Consider the following 21,213-nt stretch of genomic DNA (forward strand, 5'->3'; position numbering starts at 1 on the left):
AAGACAGGCATAAGAAATTATAAAAGTATTATTTGGGAACTGATAAATGTCCATGAAATCTTTAAAAGTTATGTTCCTCTGCCGCGGCTGCAGCCGGTCCCTCTGTTCAAGGTCCCTGACTTCCCGCAACATATCCTCTCGCCATTGCTTTCCTCTGGCAATGCTCATGACTCAGTCTGCTCCAAAACCATTGCATCAGAGAGGCTGTCACAGACCCCTGTGTCTAAAATAGAAACCCTATCAGTCACTACCACTTTACCCTGCTTTACACATCTTCATAGTGTTTATGGCATCACATTTTATGAACATGTTAGTTTCTCTCCCATTTCTGTTCTTGAGGACAGAGAGTTTTTACCTTTTCACCTCTAGAACAGTGTCTGAGGCATTCAGTATATATTTGCAGACTGAATAAATGTGAAAACCTTTCCTTCATCAAATAGTATTCATTCATTTGTTTAGGTAGCATTTGCTGAATAGCTCTCCTGGGTCAGGCACTTTGGTGGAATGCTGGGGACATATATTCCCTACCCTCATGATGCTTATTGCCCACTGCTAATGCAAGCATTAATAGGTCACACAAATTAGTATAATAATATTGCCCCAATAAGTGTCGCCAAAGTGAGGCTCATGACACAATGGAGAGATTGTTTCACGGTATCAGAGAATGCCAGGGAGCCTTCCCTGAGGAAGTGATGACTAAGCTGACATACGAAAGAAAGTAAAAGTTAACCAGTTCACTTAGAATTTGTGCTTTTCATTACATGCAAATTCTACATTTAAAAAAATAATGAAGTGGAGTTGATCATATGCATGCTGAATTAGGTAAGGGAACGTGTATTAATGTACGCGATGTACTTTGAAATGCACCCCCAAAATAAGTTGGATCAAAGGATAGACAGAGTGATGGATAGATGGATGGATATATGATAAAGCAAATATAAAACATAATGTTAATAGTTGAATCTAGGTGGTGGGTATACGGGTGAGCTCTGTAAATTTCTTTCACATTTCCTGTATGCTTGAAGATGCTCATAGCATTGTAGGGAAAAGTGTTAACCAGATAAGGAAATTGGAAGGAACATTCTCCATGGAAGGCACCGTATGTACAAAAGTAACTTATGTGCTATTACACTTCTATTACTTTAACATCTTAGATGATGTCTGTAGAATAGTAAATGCATTTCTAAATATTAGATATAGTTTTAATTAAGTTTGGCTTGTTTCTGCTTTGTGCTCTGTTGACTAGTTTTTATTAGCTCTAATTTTAGATGGTCACTGACCTCTTCACCTTTTAGAAGTTACTAGTTGATGGTACCTCAGAGATTCAGCTTTAAAAAAAAAAATCTGCTGTTTCAAAAGTACTTGACACTTTTCAGTTCACATTCACATTCCCTCTCCTACTTGTGGCTATCACAAATAAGTACTTGATAGTCACGAGTAAGAGAATGAATGTGAATGTATTATTCTGTGGGCATAGAATAATAAAGACCATTAATATTGATCCCCATTTTGCAAATAAGATACAGAAGCTTAGAAGGGCAGGGCAAAGTCATTTGCCCAAAATCACAAAACACAAGTAAGTAACATTACTGGAACTATGAATATCCACAAGTTAGGGATGCTGATTTCCAATGCAGCATATATTCCACCTCTGTTCATCATTCAGCTGGTTACACGTGTTTGGGACCTGTGTATCTAGAAGCATAGTTTCTTTACCTGTCACCATAGCAAAAATTGCTAAACACAGTATCTTCCAGGAAACCTTGGCTTATACTGTTTGTTCATATTTTAACATGCAATCACTTAAAAAAATTGTTTTTTTGCAAATGCTCTGAAATTTCTTTCCCTTGTGAGTACATTTTATGTTCAGTTTTAAGAAATGAAGTGATTACAATTAAGTAGATTGTAGATCTCAAGACCCTCCTTGTAAAACAGTCATAAGTACCTAGTTTATTGTTCAGCACACAGAGAACATTAAACTAGTCCTCATTTGTCTTTGTGTGTTATTTTTTTCTTTATACCAGGGAGTGGCAAGAATGGTATTAAAGAAGACAATTTCAAGAATCCTCGGGGAAGGAGATGATTCTTTATTTCCTCTGTCTTCCCTTCTCCATCAAATCATTCTTGGTGTTTTCTTATTGAAAGGAAAAAAAAAACCCAAATCACTCATATGGAGAAAATACATTTTTTGGAGAAAATGTTAGCTTTTTAAGCTAATAGTAAGATAATGGGTTGACTGTAACATAATTCGGTTATATGTAGAAATAAGAAAGCAGTAATCTGAAATGGCAGATTCTGTATTTCATATAGTTCCTCTCTTAAAAAAAATACTGTGAATAAGAGTTGGAAAATACCTAGAAAGCGTTCTGTGTCTCAGTATTCAGTGAAGATATGTTACCTGTTCTCAAATTTTATCATTGCTTTTTAAAGGAGATCTTCTACCACTTTTGACTACAATAGCGTTATATGAAGACAAATAGAATTTGTTGTTGACAAAAACTCTTTTAGATGTTAGCCCAAATGTAGACACTGATGTCATAGTGCCATGTTAACTTAACAAGCATTTTTACTTAACAAGCCTTATGTACCCTCTTACCCCAGTACACATGTGAACACTTCTAAGTGGCCATCTGATTTTTTAGACCGCTCATAAAATACAATCTAGAAATAGAGGACTCCTCTGATATCCCAAGAAATACACACAACTTTGAACACTGGGGCTCATAAAGAATGTGCATCAACACCATGACTTTGGTGGCCTATTCTCTGCTACTGTTTGGTTTGGTTCCAGTGAGTGTCTTGTACAATTTGGAAAACAGGGCCCTATGAAGCCAATACAGCTGTGCTGGATCGAGTTACCACAAGTGAAAAGGCATACAGTCTATCCATTTTATGATCTCACCCTTCCTCTCCTAGAAACGTGTTTACTCAGGTCCTTTTACCACCTTTCAGCCATTTGTCAGGAAAGTTTTGCAGTGGATCTGTTTCCAAATGAAATAGAATTGCATTTTTGAACCCAAATAAACTGCTTCATAGCCTTATTTATTTAACATGTGTGCAGTGCCAAAAACTCACACATTTATTTTTAAAATAAAAATGTAGATATCATCTCCTTTAATTTATTCATCATCTAAATGTCAAAACACATAGGATTTCAATAACACTATAAGAAAATGGTAGTTGTTATATGTTAATAAGAAAATAAATGTGCTTTTTTTTTCAAACAGCAGTGTAAATACTAAAATATATTTATGGTTAAATCTGTTCTTTAAGTTTTCTCTACAGGAGACAGGAATCTAAGAATTGCAGTGCATTCCCCCCTTTTAATTCCTAATTGCTGCTACTTATGTTGTCATACTATATTACTCAGTTTCCCTGCAGTCAGAAATAAAGGAACTCCTAAGGAAAAATGTACTGTGGAACAGTACAGACAGCTGAACTTCATAGGAGTTTGGTGTTTGTTGAAGATTTCGGAGTGGCAAAACTGACAGCTTACTCTTTGCCCTTGTCAACAGATAGCCAAACACATCTGTAGGTGCAAAGGCCACAGGGCCTGTTAGACAAGATTTCTGAATTTCACTATTGCTTCCACCACTTGATCTTGCCCTTAGTCTAGAGGAAATAAATAAAACATCAAACTTGTGCTTCTGGGTTTTTAATAAAGAGGTCAAGATTCAGTGGGTTTATTAGAACATGGTAAGTCTACCTTTGTCTGCATGCAGCCAACATTTATTTGAAACACCTCTTAGTGGCCAGGTAGTATGCTTCACTAGTGTTAAATGTTATGAAAAAAAGAAAAGGCAGTGTTAGTATCATAAAACTCCTCTGACATTTAACATCCTTTAATCAACAGAAACAGTATCCAGACGCCGTGTGTGTGTGTGTGTGTGTGTGTGTGCGTGTGTGTGCACACAAGTGTGTTTAGACACGTGGTCCTGAGTACAGACTCTTTAACACCAGTGAGATGACATTCTTTATGGTTTCATCTTAAAACTTTTCTTCCAGGAATAAGCCTAGCAAGGACACATCTTCAAAATCTAGCTGCTAAGAGTTGATAGCTAGAGGGAAGTTAGGAATTTACATAAAGCGCTCGCTATTTCAGCTTCTAGTTGCAATGTACTCCGTTTTAGCTGGCAATTTGCCATGAAAATATTTTCCTAATAAGAACCTTGCCTTTTCTGCATTCGGACTGCTTGGATTTGCCTCCCAGCTTTGCCACCATCTGATTGCAAGGAGGTTATTTATACTCTCCGGTCCTCAATTGCCTTATCTGTATAATGATGATAACAATAATACATACCTGTCTCTTATGGTGGTGTGAAGGATTATGAAGTATATTCAAACTTGAATTATGTGTTCATGGTTCAGTCTTTCATTTCGCTACTAAACAGGGTTAAGATTAACTGATCATCTGCTTTGACCCTACTTCTAGGCCCCTGTAAGTCCAGCTCTTCTAGCCTCTGAGATAAACCAAATATACACAATGTACTGGCCTTTTATGAAGTGGAATCGTAATTGTGAACTTTTCTTTGTTTTCTAATTTTAAACCCCTTTGTAAGCATCTGATTTATTTACTCTCGAAAACAATTAAAATTAAAGACAAATTAAGCACGTGTCATATGCTGTTGACATTATTGAAATCAACTTTGCTCCCTTAATTTTTTAACAGTGGGGACTTGTCCATGCCCTTTAAGGCATGAGATAATTTAAGGTAGAAAAAAATTAACCAACTTAAAAAACAAAATGTTTCCCTGACTCTGCACAAAGTATTTCGCCCTGGGAATTAACATGACAGGTGCTCATGACATCTCTGAAATACAGCAAGTTTCTTATTTTAAACTATTCGTCTGCTAATGGATCTTGTCTCTCTGGCTATGAGCTTTGGGGTGAAAATAATTTTGAAATCTTAAGTAATGTGACAAGATTCTAATCACAGAATCCCAGCCAATCTTAAATTAAAAAAAAAAAAAGTTGCAATGTTATTCATGTTCTCGAGTCTGTATGCCAAAGTGGCAGTTTTAAGTACACTCACACACATGCAGAAAGAGAGAGAAGAGCCAGAAAATACAATTTTCTCCCAAAAAATATCAATCATGAAATTATGAGACCTGAGGTGCCTGTAGGATTGGACTTACTGCCTTCATTACTTCACATCTTGTTGTTGCAAAGTCCCTAGTTAGTTCAGCATTTATGCATGCAATTCCCTTAAAGTAAGTACAAATAACTTTTTTCTTTGTATAATTATTACATCTTTTGTTCCCCTGGGTAAGCTAAATGCTCCTGAAGAACAGGAGGTAAGCCATTTATGTTTGTGGATCTTCCTATGATATCCAAGACACATATCTGTTGTTAATTGACTGGAATGTAAGGATGAAAAGAAAGGTATGTGTACCAGAAAGTGTTTCTGATATTGAGGAAGATATTTATAAGCAATGCATAAATGGAATATAAAATAAGCCACAAGTGAAATAAATAGTGAGAAAGTATAAAGATTGGTTAAGGGAGATATGGGGGCAGCGGGGGATGGCAAGGGAGGGGAGAATAAAAATAACTGCACTGACAAAAGAAGGAGTCAGGAGTTTTTCAAAATTCACTCACAAAAACGTAGCCATTTGAATATACATCCAAAAACATAATATAATTGTCAAAAATAGTATGTAAACACGTGCAAGGAAAAGAATGGTTTCATGTAGTCACCTGGTTGATTGAAAATTTTAAGCAAAACTATTTACTTAACATGCTGCATTTTACAGTAAGGAAGAGATCATTTGCTTATTTTGAGCACAAAATGAGTTTTACGTACTTACTTAACCTTGGTTCAGAAGATCACTTCAAAATGAGAAAAATTATGGGACAAAAAAAGGAAATAAAGTTTTAATACTAGAGATATTATTGGAGTGTGTTTATGAAGAGGATTTTATGCAATGCATAAAATTTTGATTTAAAATCATCAGGGCATTGCTTTGTATTTTATTGTTCAAGAGTCAATATAATTCCTGAGAAAATCTATAATTTTATTATTTAAATAATATAGCATATACAGTGGCTAAAACTGCAAGCTCCTAAGCCTACATGTTGTGGCTTATAGTAAGAAACACATCATTTTGGTGAATCTTTTCTACACGTGAAAAAATTAAATAAAGTCATTTAAAATGCATGGCAGTGTAAGTGAGTACATGTGGCCTAAAGACTAACAATAATATAAATGTTAAGCAGAAGGAACAAAATACTGAATCCTTTAAACAGAACTTGAAAAAGAGAACTTTATGAACTTGAAGAAACAGCAAGTAGACTTCCTTTTCAGAATGGCAGAGTAAAGGTATTTCTGCCCTTCTCAAAAATCTCATTACAAAAATAAGGATATGAAGAAATAGAAAAACTGATTTACACTTGTCAAAACTAGAAGACATCTGTAACTCCAAGTCACAGAACACTGAAAAGTAGTAAAATGACTTGGAAAAGAAAAGGTGAAACTCAAGGATCTGCCAAGAGGATAGCCATGGAAAGCAATCAAATATCATTCACCCTGCAGAATTCTGGAAAGGCTTTTGCATTGGAGTAATTAGCACAGTTACTGTGGAAGGAGGGAGTGGATGGGTGCATTGAAAGTGTCTGTAAGGAAGGGTTAGACCCTCAGACCTCTGTCTCCATACGTGCCTGTACCCCTGAACCCCGTGAAAGACATAAAGTATATGCTGTGGGGGAAACTGCATCAGTGAGGCTCTGGATTGGATATGCCAGGCAGAGAACAGCATCTCTCTGTTCAGGAAGGTAGGAGATTTCAAATAGGAAAGTTAACCGAGAAAATAATGAACTCCTCCCGAGGAAAAAATATACAAAAATTAGCTGGGTGTGGTAGTGTGTGCCTGTAGTCCCAGGTCCTCAGAGGCTGAGGTCGGAGGATCCCTTGAGCCCAGGACGTTGAGACTGCAGTGAGCCGTGAATGTACCTTTGCACTCTAGCCTGGACAACAGAGCGAGACCCTGTCTCAGAAAAAAAAAAAAAAAAAAAAAAAAAAAAAAAAAACTTTACATACTCATAATTGAGAGACTCCCCATTCTACAAAATGAGCCACTTGACTACTTATGTAGCTTACAATTTCATTATTTAATTCTCAGGGTAGGTATTATTTGTGATAATTAATGCTATATGATGCATTGATAACTAACCCTGAAATCTTATGGCTTAACACAATAGAGGTTATTGTGTGACTCATGTGAAATCCAATATAGTGGGCAGCTCTCATCTTAATTTTGTAGTTATGCCTTCCGGAGCATGTGGCCATCAGGGTCCTCATGGTAGGGGCTGGGATAGAAGGGAGAATGCTCAGGTTCAACTGTCTCATTCCAGAAGTGACACTCTCAGAGTCCATTGTTCAGAACCTCTCACAGGGGAGAAGTAGGGAAGCACATGGAATATTGAGGGGCCACTAACTTCCCTGCAACTTTGTGCAAATTTATGTCCAGGTTTTTGCAGGACATTTCACTTTCTTCCCATGTGTCAGCCATAGGGTTTATTGTTTATTTCATTGAACAATTAAAATCCATTTTAAATTTAAGAGCACCTGTTACCTGCCTAATATGTCTGGCATTGTGACAGAGCTGAGAATACAGAGATGCCTGTAATATATATGCAGTCTCTAGTCTCAAGATTATTTTACCATTTAACTTTTTATTTTACGTTTGCTTTGAAATAATTTTCAAATCATTCTCTCTTAATGTTCACAGGTGGGTGTAACAGTGATCAGCTAATTAAAGACTATGTAGCATGTTACTGACTTATGATCAACAGGATCTTGTGTCCCTGAAGCAAATGTTTAATTTCAGATATTTCTCCCAAATCTTGAGAACCACTCCTCTTTCCCTTTTAACTGAAATAATTGCTGAGAATACTTTTCTTCTTTATAATGGCAACATTTGAGAATCTCTAATATGTTCCATAGATAAGTAACTGCAGATTCATCTATTTCTCAGTATTACCTCATGGTTTATTTCTGATGTTCACTGAAGCAGGTTTGTAAATTAATATTAATATGAAACAGTCTATAGAAAGTTTCATAGCATATCAGTTGAAAGCAATTATCCAGGAAGAATTTTTGTATCTGAGTCAGTCTTGCAAATGCATCTCATGTACTTTTTGAAAGGAAATAATTCTTCTGATTTCAAAAGATACATTTATCTTGAAAATACTATTATATATGTTCTTATTTGACTGTCTAAATCTACAGCTTGAAATGCTTCTTCCAGTGGTGCATCTGATTTTTAGTATGTGGATTCTGAGAGTATTAATCAATTTTTTATAATGTTTGGTTTCCTTATGTTTTCTATTTCAGAGTACCCGAGTGGCCTTGGACCATCTGGAGTCTGTGCCTGAGAAACTGAGCCTACTAGAAGATTTCAAAGACTTCAGAGTGAGAAAGAGTTGGCTTGTCTCTTTCAGTATTTTATCTGAGTGAGAACACTTGACATCTTCCTGATGTGCAAAGAAAAGTATAGGAAAGGAAGAAGGACCAAAAAACATTGGGAACTTTTAACATACCACCTTATCAGAGTTTATTGACATTTGTGAAGTTAGAATTGAAAACAATGCAACTGATGTATTAGCACAAGATAGGAAGATAGAGACTTTTACTGTACTACTAGAAGCTCAGTTGGGCCCCTAAAGCTTTAACAATAATTTAGAAAAGCCTAAGAATTAACGGGAGTTACACATTACACTGACAATAGATAACTTTTTTGGTTAGCAATTTTAATTTGTGAATTATTTGGGTACTGTTAGTTTTAGAGATACAGTAGTTCCCAAGTTATCTTTATACTATGACATATGAACTCAATCCCATGTAAATTTCACATTTCATATTTCATGGCCATTTATTGATAGACCTGTAACCACAAAACATTTCATTATCAAGCCAATTAGTTACATGTGTTAATTTACATTGTGTAATTTTTTTTAATTCCTCATAGAGGAGATATGCAAAACAAATATCTCTGCTGCCAGGTCCTGCCAGACAAGGTCTGGTCCCGAGAACATCGTATTATAGCCTTAGGACTGCAGATGCAATGTAAAATTTTAATGATTTATAATTTATTGACCTCATATAGCTGAAGCTAGCAATGGGAAGGATTTCTTTTTGGCAACCATGTAATCATATTTCACATTGACCTTAAAATATAACTTATGTTATATTTAGGTTCTGTTTAGATCTGACATATTATTTGAAGATACAGTGGATAGGAAAATGGCCAGATCATGCCATGTTGATTTATTGGAAGCAGTGATATAATGTGGTTCCCAAGGTCTACACTGTCTTAAAATTACCTTGCATTAAGCATCTTTTGGTAGTTCAGTAACTAACATTTTTGAGTGAGATCCAGTTTAGCTGATACATCTAGAAAGCTAGACTATCCCAAATTGAACAAAACCAAGTGTTTCAAAGATATTTTACTAAGTTTTGATTCTTTCTCATGATTTGATTATATGTTTGCAGTTTAAATATCTATCAAAGAATGATGAAACCAGTATCCAAAACAATGCAATTTCTGTTTACTCTTAAACAACCCAATGTGATAGGAGGCAATATGTTATGCCCATATTCTTTTCATTTTTTTCTCTGCAACTAACAGAAATTATCCAAGTAAATGAAGGGCAGAAAAGAGAAAATGTGGGAAACAGGTGGCACTTGTCACTGAGAAATAGATACCTGTCTTATACCAGCATAAAAATATAAAGTTTAACCACCAGTGACAGATCACTTTTTCCCCAGTTGTCTACAATGAACAGAATGTTCATAAGTACAATTTAAAAGTTGTATTCTCTACCATTACCGAAAGGCTCATTATTATTATTTTTAATCCTATGAACTAGTGATCATCTACAAGTCTAGCTCATATACATACAGACTCACATATGAAGATGCCTCAATAGTGAAATTTTTTGGGAGAGTCTTTTTCAGAGTTCAGCATTGTATTTTCCAATATATTAAAATTGAAACGTTTAGCTTGAAAAGGGAAAGAGTTAATTAGCAAGTGTTATGCACAAACTGCATGATACTTAGCAGGTGCTAAGTACTTTATGGTACATGTTTCCTAATCTTCAGAGATACCCTATAGATGGGTGTTATTTTCGCCCATTTTATAGATGAGGACACTGAAGCTTGGAGCCCATAAACTAGCTGGAGGTGGGATCTAATTCTGTGTAAAACAGCAGAGCCCATCTGCTTCGCCCTGCTGCTTTTAGCTTAAAATCCATTCTACATATACTCTAAAGCCCTCTATGTGATTAAAAGGAGCTGATTTTAATCAACTTAATAAAAATGAGTAGACATAGCCTTAAATGAAAATACATAAAGCCTTGAGATTATTAGATGTGGATTATATTTATTCAAACCCTTTAAACTTTCTAAAAATCAGTGTGGTGTGAACAAGAATACAAAGACCTAAGTTCTGGTCCAAAGTCATACACCAGACAAAAATCATTTAATGCCTCAGGAGATATGTCCACATTCATGTGATGAGGCACCTGAACAGTTTTATCTCTGGGTTTCTATGTACGTATTTCTTGATGGTACCATAGCCTATGACTTTAAGTGTGAGTACGGACCTCATCTTATTTAGATAGGCCTGACTTTATTCTTGTTTAAATGTTTATTTTGAAAGAATTGTTGGCCGGGCGCAGTGGCTCACGCCTGTAATTTTAGCACTTTGGGAGGCTGAGGTGGGCGGACCACCTGAGGTCAGGAGTTCAAGACCAGCCTGACCAGCATGGCAAAACCCCGTCTCTACTAAAAATACAAAATTAGCTGGGCGTGGTGGCACATGCCTGTAATCCCAGGTACTCAGGAGGCTGGGGCAGGAGAATTGCTTGAACCAGGGCGGCGGAGGTTGCAGTGCACTGAGATCGCGCCATTGCACTCCAGCCTGGGTGACAGAGTGAGACTCCGTCTCAAAAAACAAAAAAAAAAAACAAAAAGAATCGTTTCAGCTCTACAATTCCATATTTAAACATTACATTTTTGATTAGGTGGAAAGGGAATAGCATTGGGTTCCAAGTCCAGTCTGCCACAAATTGTCCAGCCCTGGGCAAATCATTCTTAACTTCCCTGGGCTCTAGTTTTTTAGAGGTTTTTGTTTTGTTTTGTTTTTGTACTAAGCATGAGAACTTTGGAATTATAATACCCCTTCTAGCTTGAACATTCAGTAAGTTTAAGGTTTCTTGGGACTTTGAGGGACACTAAATCCCTATGTGTTTTTTTTTACATACCAAAATCAGTTGTCCTCATTGTTTTTCTAATTTCTCCCTAAATAATAATAGAAATGTCTGAATAATTGTCTAGTGACTGTTTGCTGTGTTCCTTCTTCCCCCAAGAAATGAAGAGAAAAAAAAAGAAAAAAGGCAGGGCCTGGAAATTTTTGTTTTCTTAATTTTTTTTATTACCTGAATCTTTTTATGTTTTTAAAGGCAAAGGAACTATCCTTCAGTTTAAAAATCTATGTGACATAATAGTTAAAAGGTGGGATGTTGTTTATGGATAAGTGAAGTAAAAGGGCTCTAGTTTTACAGGTAGCAATTTTTTAAAACAAGAATATATTGATGCTAAGTACCAATCCATGTGATAGTACACAGCATCCAAATGTGGCATGTGTCATTAATGACATCTTTGGACAGTACATTGCTACTTGAACCTTGTTCTAAAGGGTGTCAGTCACTGTAGATGGGCATAGGGACTAGTTGTTAAGAGAATTCAGGTAACCACTGTAGGATGCATTGTATTTTTATGGTTTTATCCACAGTGACAATTTTCTTCTTTTTTTTTTTTTTTTTTTTTTTTTAAAGACAGAGCCTTGTTCTTTCACCCACGCTGGAGTGCAGTAGTACAATCTCACTGCAACCTCTGCCTCCTGGGCTCAGGCGATCCTCATTCTCCCACCTCAGCCTCCTGAGTAGCTGGGACTACAGCCGTGCACCACCACATCTGACTAGTGTTTGTATTTTTTTGTAGAGGTGAGATTTCACCATGTTGCCCAGGCTGGTCTCGAACTCCTGGACTAGAGCTATCCTCCCACCTTGGCCTCCTAAAGTGCTGAGATTACAGGTTTGAGCCACTGCGTGTAGCCTTCTTCTTTCTCTATGGTGGCCTGTGATTCTCCTATATATCTCTAAATTTTTGTAATTATTTTCATTTTTATCTACATATAGACTCTTTCTTACTCTAATTTCAAGCACTGATTTTCTTTCATCTACCAGTTCAGACCCTTCGCTTTTTTTTTTCCAGGATTCCTGCAGTTCATCTGACAGAACTGATGGAAGATATTCTAAATACAGGGTTCGCAGAAATTCTCTTCAGTATCACCAAGATGACACCAAGTACAGAACCAAAAGTTTCAAAGTAATGTTCTTTATATACTTTTTTAGTTTTTAAGTAGTATCCATGTTTAAAGCTACAACCTCTTAAGCAGCCTCTGCAGTGTTTGTGTAAGGGCGCTTGTGAAAGAAAATATTTTCCTTGATATATTAAATAGACTTCCAATTCTGTGGAAATAGAGAATAAAAATCCAGGGTTTGTGCCTATCACATTTTGTCTGGGAAGTAAGCCTTAAGTCTATGCCATCACTGCCTAATATGTTACTTGTTCATGGGAACTGGTGCTGCTTAAGAGCCAAGAAACCCCTGGTCACTTGGTTGGTCAAAATCTTAGTGTGCTGGTCACCTTCTTCTATGTATAAGTCTAGCGGCTCTCCACACTGAAGTCTGCAGTAGGTCAGATAATATATTGTATTTTGGAATTCTAGTCATTTTCTTCTAGAGGGGGTATGAACTCCATATGAATACTTCAGCTTTTGGTTTATTACCATGGAGCCAGCACAGGACACTGGGAAGACTTAACCGTATTAACAAAAAGCATACATTCTCTAGAGCCTACCCAGTATCCATCTGGGATCTGGGTGATTTTAAATCCATTTGACCTTGGGCAGCTCTCAGTTTAGAGCAGAGTTTCTCAGAATGCCAAGGCATTCTTGATATTTGGGGCCAGTTAATTCATTGTGGTAGAGGTAGTCTTATGCATTGCAGTATATTTAGTTGCATCCCTAAAATGTACGCACTAGATGCCAGTAACATCTCCCATCTCAAGTTGTAACATCGAAAAATGTCTCCTGACATTGTCAAATGTCCCCGGAGGACAAAGATGCCCCCTGTTGAGAATGCTGACCCAGAGAGAGTCCATCTATATTCAAATGTGCACTCCAAGTCAATTTAAAAAAAGCTAAAGGTTTTCTGGCTTTTTTATATTCTTACAAACTTGAATATGTATGAATATTCATTACACTGTATATATTCACTTATTACAGCGAAATATAATTATTTCTAAGAAGCGTCTTTCCTCCTCTGAATGTAATTGGATAGAATGCTCAGTGGATATAAAGACAGTGTTCATTTCCATAACTCCTTCCTAGCATGCTTAAAATGAGCATTATAGTTCCTCCCTTCCAAATAAAAATTAACACAATTAGGACAGGCTATTGATACCCTTACTGTGAAGAGAGCATCCTGTGACTTTTTTCCGTTTTACCTTTGTTTTTAATAGATCCGTGTATTCACTAAAGTAGTGACCTTGTCTTGTATGGCAATTTTTAAGTTCCCTAAATCATCTTCCAACGTTCCCAGTCAGGTCCTACAAACTCAAGCATTTCTGCACCGTTTAAAGGAGTGCCACTAACCTATACAGAAATACAAAGTTTAGGCTACGAGAGCTAATGATTATTGAGCATATTTTAGAACAAACCACAAGACATTTCTTTTTGTAGGTGTTGCATGCCTTATATACATTATCATATTTAATATTCACAGAAATCCTCTCAGATAGGCATGATTATTTTTCTTCTTATGCCATTGAAGAAAGCAAGGCTGTAGAGTAATAATTAAATGGTTGAATCGGGATTAAAACCTAAGTCTGCCTGGCTTTAGTAATTTACGTCATTGACCACTGTGCCATTACAGTATAAATTTAGACCTTATGTACCTAATTTTTTCTAGAAGTCACCAAATGCAGGAATATATTTTCAATATGTAAAAATTAGTGTTTTCCAAAAATACGTAAACATAGTACATGCCGCTTAGTTCAACAGAGGTCTAGATGCAAATGAAACATTTAAAACATTATTTCCCAATACACTTAGAGTTGGTATCAGGTGAATCAGTGCTATCTAGTGGCACCCAAATTGCTATAAATCAATGCAATTTCCTTAACAGCATATGGCAAAGCTATGAATGTTTAACATGTTCAGCAAGTAATCTCATTGGAGTTCTGTTTAAAATTACATTTGCAGCTGAAGAGGGAATCAGGCCTAGTTCATAAGAGGGGCCAGCACTTAGCAAAATGAAAAATAAATTTGAAAATTTTGCAAGTAGATAGTGCAAGTATAGGATAGAGCTGCAGAACACATTTTATGATGGTGTTGTTCCACATTTAAATATTTTAAAATAGATACATTTTAGCAATGCATTTATTGACTATCACCATATGTCACAGATTCCTGGCCTGAAATAATATAGTAATTTAACAGAAAACTCACAGGAATATAACGTTTTTGGTAGTCATTGGAGAGGAAAATATAGGAACACATTTTTGCCAGTTGTAGATACCAATGGTCGTTTTCTCATATTCCTTTCATGAAAATAAGTTTTTTACAAAAGACTGAGAGAGGAGGCAGCTTTAAAAGAAGAGTGAGCTTAAATGGGTAGTGAGAAAGTTGTGTTAGTCATTTCTTGTCTTCATGGATAATCGGAAGAGCCAGCTCTGATACATCATTGACATCCTGAAGAAAATGCTTCAGATAAGAGAAATAGGAACTCAAGAGAGAATGTGCCCCTTACTCCATCAGTTTCATAAGACATTATTTCAGTAGCTATTAACTTTCCCCACCTTTGCTAAGACAGAATTCAAAGAAAAGGCAAATTACAGGGACTTGAGTTCACTGGTTCTACTGAAAACTACAGTTCCAGGAAATCAGTGTAAGACTCAGTTTAATGCAACAAACATACTGTACAGCTACCATGTTGCAAAACACAGTACCTGTGGGTGTGGGGTTGGGGAACAAAAGTATAAAGATGCAGAAAGCATGGTATTAAAGGAGAATAGTTACCTAGTTACCTTACTTCTGACAGACACAGGTGCTCTAGAGCAGAGGTTGGCAAACTGCTTATGGGTCCAATCTTGCCTGCCAACTGTTTTTGTAAATAAAGTTTTATTGGAATACAACCACACTCATTTATTCACATATTGTCTTTGGCTGCTTTTGCACTGAACAGTAGAGTTGAATAGTTGCTACAGAAACCATATGGCCCACAAAGACTAAAGTATTTACCGTCTGGCCCTCTATAGAAAAAGTTTTCCAACCTCTGGTCTAGAGGAAGAAGAAATTGCTAATCTACTTCTTTCTTTACACATTATATGACATGTTTCCTTTTCTGTATTTGCCAATCAAATAGATACTCTCCAAGCTCTTTGGAAAGTCATAATACTTATTCATTCAACAAATATTTATTGAGTGTCAGCTGTGTGCCAGGAACTTTCTAGGTGCATGAGACTCACATCAGTGAACAAAATGAAACAAAAATATCTGCCTTTTTTGTTGTAGTTGGAGGATATTCATGTTTTTGTTGTTGTTTTTCTAAACACAGCATTAATCAAACATTTATTGGATTTCTAATGCAAACCAAGGCACTGTGCTAGGAGCTCAAGAGAATGGCATCATAAGAAAAAACATTACCAACCCTTAGGAATTTAAATCCTTCAAACAAATTACTGTGGTACAAAAATGAAAAGGGCTAAATGCTATAAAGGTGGCCCCAAAAATGTAGCCCCAGTAAACTGCACTGGGGGTTCAGAGGAAAGAAAGATGCTCAAGAGTCTTTTGAAAAGAGGTTTGTAAGGACAAGGCACAAGAAAACATTTATCCACATCTCAGTTTGGGAGAGGATCACTATTAGAATGTCAGTTGTAGATTCTGACTATATTACTGTTGACAGACAAATAACTGTTGGAATAGCAGACCATGTTGGCAGCTGGCTTCTCTTATGTCGTTGCTGTTGTAAGAAGGCACTGAAACATCCAACATGACCACACTGCTGGTGTAGGGAAGGGTTAGCAGGAAGTGGGCAAGTCAGGTTCTCTTTCAATCAGTCCAAGGCTAGAGCCATCTTCTCTGTTTATTCCTGTGGCAATCACCAGGACAAAAAGGATCAGCTTTCTAGAAGCCTGTCGAGATTTTGAGCAGGACCAACGTCCACAACTGTGAGAGCATAATGTAATATTGTCTTAAGTTGACCAAGCTAACTGGACAACGCCTGATCTAAAAGCTTATATTTAGAATTCATTTCAAAGCTGAATCTAACACAACATTTTCTCTGTCTTGGTAGACAAGAGAAGCATTTCATGGCCTTTCTTTCATCAAGCCTAATTGGGTTTCTGTAGGACATACAGGCTTCCTTCCTGTCTCAGCTGTTTCAAATAGAACAGAATGTTCAAAAGTCAGCCAGTAACACAGCATTGCTAATTTGAATTCACAGAGGAGCATGGTTTTGTCCAAGACATCCCCATTTATTACCTTTACCCATACTAAATATATGGTTTTAATTAACATTGGAATTTTTTAGTAAAATTGCAGAAGGCATGTTTATTCCCCATCCTTCTTCCCCTTGAAAGAAAAGTCATGATTTTTAACTTGTAGTTGAAGAGTTGGTATACAGTTTCTTTTTAAACAAGCAGATATTTTACGGGATAAGATGAGGTAGGTGAGGAAGCATTAATAATGGCTTTCAGCAGAGTCTACAGAAGTAGAGTTTGCCAAAGCCCTGTCATATTTGTTCAGTGTAAGCACATGTGTGATATAAGTACATGTTTTGTTCCTTGAACTCATTTCTCTCTCATTGAATCTTTGTGATTTGTTTATACCTTGCTCACAGCAATTAATGGCTGTTAGCAGTTTCTCAAGTCAGCTATTTCTGTACATATCTTAAATCTTCTACAACAGTAGCTTCTAAAGCATGCTATGTATAATTCCTGGTACAATTCAAGATTGTAGGTGATGCATAAACATTTTTATTTAATGACTATAAATATATGTCACTAATGGATTATTACGTTGATTTTTACAGATATTGCTTAGGAATAGTAGTGGCAACCATGGGAGGATTTGAGAGAGCTTTAACTCTACAATCCTCCAATTATCTCATTTATAACTATTCCATGCTTTGATAAGAAGTCATATGTAAACTAATATGCAAGTACAGCTCTGTGCTTCTGTCCATCTTTTAAGCCTCCCCTATACAGAGATTTAGAGTGCAAGGTTAACTTTTAAGTAAATGTAAGAGAAAACAGTAGTAAAACTATAAGTGAACATTGCTGTTTGGGAAATGCTCTTCTACTAGATTGTATGGGCTTTTGAAGGCAAGCACTGCCTTGACTCCAGAACACACAGTGAGTGTAAAATACATGTTAGACTGGTGATTTTAAAAGCTTTTTAAAAATCATTTTCTAGTTTCAGCCTTTCTAAAATTCTAACAAAAATTTAATTGCTATTTTCCCAGTAATGCTTACATGACACATTTAAAATCTTACAGGCAATCAAATCATGCTGAAATATGAAGATATGTTTATTCTCTTGAAGTGATCAAGACTAACCTGCTAGCCGTATTTAACTAGTCAATTTCATCCTGCTCTTCAAGAATTAAACAAAACATTGCCAGTTGAATTAGTATTTTTTTCTTTGTTATAAAATCTGAAAATTGTAATGGATCTAAAGTGCTTATTCAGAAATCAACCTGGGTACTTAGATGAGCATATTAATATTTTAACCTATTAGAGCCGTAGTTTATCAAACCCAATTCCCTCAGCAAGCCACGTGCTTTAACCTTCCAAATAATTTACTCAACAAGAATATTAAGAAAAGAAAGATTGTGAAGAAATTTAGCTATAGAAGCCATTTTTAATAATCTCTAATTCAAAATTCTAGGTACTAAAAGCAAAAGAAATACCAATTAAATTTATTAGTTTTTAACAAACATGATAATATATTCATCCAAACAATGATTGTTTCCTTTAAAATAGTCACTTTAAGGCCGGGTGTGGTGGCTCACGCCTGTAATCCCAGCACTTTGGGAGGCTGAGGTGGGCGGATCATGACGTCAGGAGATCGAGACCATCCTGGCTAACATGGTGAAACCCTTTGTACGAAAATTACAACAATAACAAAAAAAATTAGCTGGGCGTGGTGGTGGGCGCCTGTAGTCCTAGCTACTCAGGAGACTGAGGCAGGAGAATGGGGTGAACCTGGGAGGCAGAGCTTGCAGTGAGCCGAGATTGTGCCACTGCACTCCAGCCTAGGTGACAGAGTGAGACTCCATATCAAAAAATAAATAAATAAATAAAGTCACTTTAAGAGACTAAGCACTGATTCCTATGAACCATCATTAAAAACATCTTTGCATCCCTGCCTTTATTTCTTATGTCAATGGCAGATTTTTTTGAGTATGCTTGTTTATGGCAAATTTTTATCTACTATGAGTGGATTTGGTTTCTGAAAATGGATTAAAGTCATGTGAAGCCAAGTCTGAAGTAAGTAAAAAGAAAAAAAATTGAGTAAAATCTTTTCATTATTGACACACTAGGAATATATAATTTTATACAATAAAATATCAATTAGCTATTAGTCCTATTATGAAAACTAGTCAAAGAGATTCAAATGGATTTATCTAGAATAGTATTTTCATAAATCTGTTAATAGGGTAAATGAGTGTTGGGTTTTTTTGTTTTTGTTTGTTTGTTTGTTTTTTTAGATAGAATCTCTCTCTGTCACCCAGGCTGGAGTGCGGTGGCACGGTCTCAGCTCACTGCAACCTCTGCCTCCTGGGTTCAAGCAAGTCTCCTGCCTCAGCCTCCCAAGTAGCTGGGATCACAGGCATGCGCCACCACGCCTGGCTAATTTTTGTATTTTTAGTGGAGATGGGGTTTCACCATATTGGCCAGGCTGGTCTCCAACCCCTGACCTCAGGCGATCCACGAGCTTCCACCTCTCAAAGTGCTGGGATTACAGGTGTAAGCCACTGCGTCTGGCCTGTTTTGAGTTTTTAATATTGTTATATCAACTTGGATTCCCAATGATAAATTTGCATAGTTTGCATAGTTAGAAGTACCAGTTGTTCACTGTTTCTGTCTGGATAGATTAGAATCATAAAATGTTAGTGCTGAGAGGACTTAGAGATGATCTGGTGCAGCCCCATAATTTTTTTACATCAAGAAACTGAGAATGTGAGAACAGTCATCTCCTGTTTCCCAGCTTCCACCACAGCAAACTTTAATTTCTGCACTTTGGTCAAGAAATGATCATCATATGACCCTTTATTGAGTTCTTTAGTGTAGATGGCACAGTGCTAAATTGTGGAGTATTTGGATGGGTAGATGGAAAAATGAGTAGATGGAAAGATGGGTAGATGGAGACAATCATAGCCTCACCCTCTTAGAGGTTAAAATGTAAAATAGCAGCCACACAGATGAAGACATGGAGGGCAGACTTTAAGTAAAACATCTGCCCAGATTAAACTTTCAGATAGGAATAAAGTAGTTTACTGAGGAAGAGATTAAATTTTCTTGAGCACTGATAGAGAATTGGGAATTCAGAGTAGGGCAGAAATGGAGGGACAGTGCATTATTAGGCTAGAGACAAATTCAGGAAAATATTTTTGCCAGGGAATCTGAAATACATACGTGTTTGTTCCTTCTCTCCAGGGGAAGGGCTGGACAAATTAAAATTTTAAAAAATTAAATGTATCATTTGTCTCATACACTTTGAACTTATAATATTCCAGAGAGAAAAATACTTGGTGGGTATCATTAAATATTCATCATTAGAGATCAGTTTAGCAAAGACATTTAGTCAGGTTGGAACAGCTTTTTAAAAACCAATTACAATGTGGGTTATGAAAGAGAAGTGGAAGCAGCCCAGGAAAAATATTAGAAAATGCAAGTCCCTTCACCCAGTGGAACTTTTGCAGAGAATTCTGGCTAACTAGCTTGTTGAGACTTAGGACAGCAATGAAAATAGGTCCTTGTGCTAAGTATATAAGAATTGGTAAGAAGCAAAAGCTGGGATTATTAGAATTGCAAAGAATGATCCTTTTTTAACAAATATTTCCTTTTTAATACTTAAGCTTTTGGTGCAAAGATAGCTAGGAATTGCAAACATTCATTTTATGGTCACATTATAAAATTTACTTTTATAGAAGTTCCACAAATTAATTATCAGTATAGAATTAGAGGAGATGACAGTATTTTTTTCATATTCTGTCATGTTGATTGTTCAAAGCATTTTGAAATATTTTTATTTTAGGGTAGTCTTTTAGGGTTAACTTGGCTAGTTTTGTTTCAAGATAATATAAGAAATTCTGACAATATTTTGAAGACTTATATTAGAACTTAAGATACAACAGAGTTAAACCTCCTCATTTTCCAAAAGTGAAAGAAATAAATGTGAGTGGTTGAATCATGAATAAGTCAACAATTGTAAAGGGAAGGAATAACAGTCATAAATGTGTGTTCACCTATTAACAGTGTCAAAATATATGAAGAAAAAACTGATAGAATTGTAAGGAAAAATAGAAAATCCATAATTATAGTTGGAGATTTCAACATTCCTTTTTCAGCAATTCATAAAACAGTAGGCAGAAAGTCAGTAAAGATACAGAAGACTTGAACAATACTATTAACCAAGTAAATTTAATTGACGTTTATAGAATACTTCCCCCACAACAGCTAATTACACATATTTTTCATGTACACATTGAATATTTCCCAAGGTAGACTAGATTCTGAGTCATAATGAGAGATAGGACTAGCTGGATTTCCTGGGGCAACTAAGAATCCCTAAGCCTAGCTGGGAAGGTGACCGCATCCACCTTTAAATACGGGGCGTGCAACTTAGCTCACACCGGACCAATCAGTTAGTAAAGAGAGCTCACTAAAATGCTAATTAGGCTAAAATAGGAGGTAAAGAAATAGCCAATCATCTATCGCCTGAGAGCACGGGGGAGGGACAATGATCAGGATACAAACCCAGGCGTTCTAGCCGGCAATGGCAACCCCCTTTGGGTCCCCTCCCATTGTATGGGAGTTCTGTTTTCACTCTATTAAATCTTGCAACTGCACGCCCTTCTGGT

At 36.3% G+C, this 21,213-nt stretch overlaps 1 protein-coding gene across 7 annotated transcripts in view; it reads left to right on the plus strand.

Annotated features, from left to right (window-relative positions):
- CEP128 (centrosomal protein 128) overlaps window positions 1-21,213 on the plus strand; it is a 636,715-nt gene that overhangs the window by 593,864 nt on the left and 21,638 nt on the right. For all 7 annotated transcript variants that reach the window (XM_063644064.1, XM_063644067.1, XM_055288555.2 and 4 more), the window contains 2 exons: window positions 8,333-8,410; window positions 12,275-12,388. In XM_063644064.1, coding sequence (XP_063500134.1) covers window positions 8,333-8,410; window positions 12,275-12,388 — 192 coding nt within the window. The remainder of the gene's footprint in view (window positions 1-8,332; window positions 8,411-12,274; window positions 12,389-21,213) is intronic.

Source organism: Symphalangus syndactylus, chromosome 8 (genome assembly GCF_028878055.3).
Source record: "Symphalangus syndactylus isolate Jambi chromosome 8, NHGRI_mSymSyn1-v2.1_pri, whole genome shotgun sequence".
NCBI classification, from domain to species: domain Eukaryota; kingdom Metazoa; phylum Chordata; class Mammalia; order Primates; family Hylobatidae; genus Symphalangus; species Symphalangus syndactylus.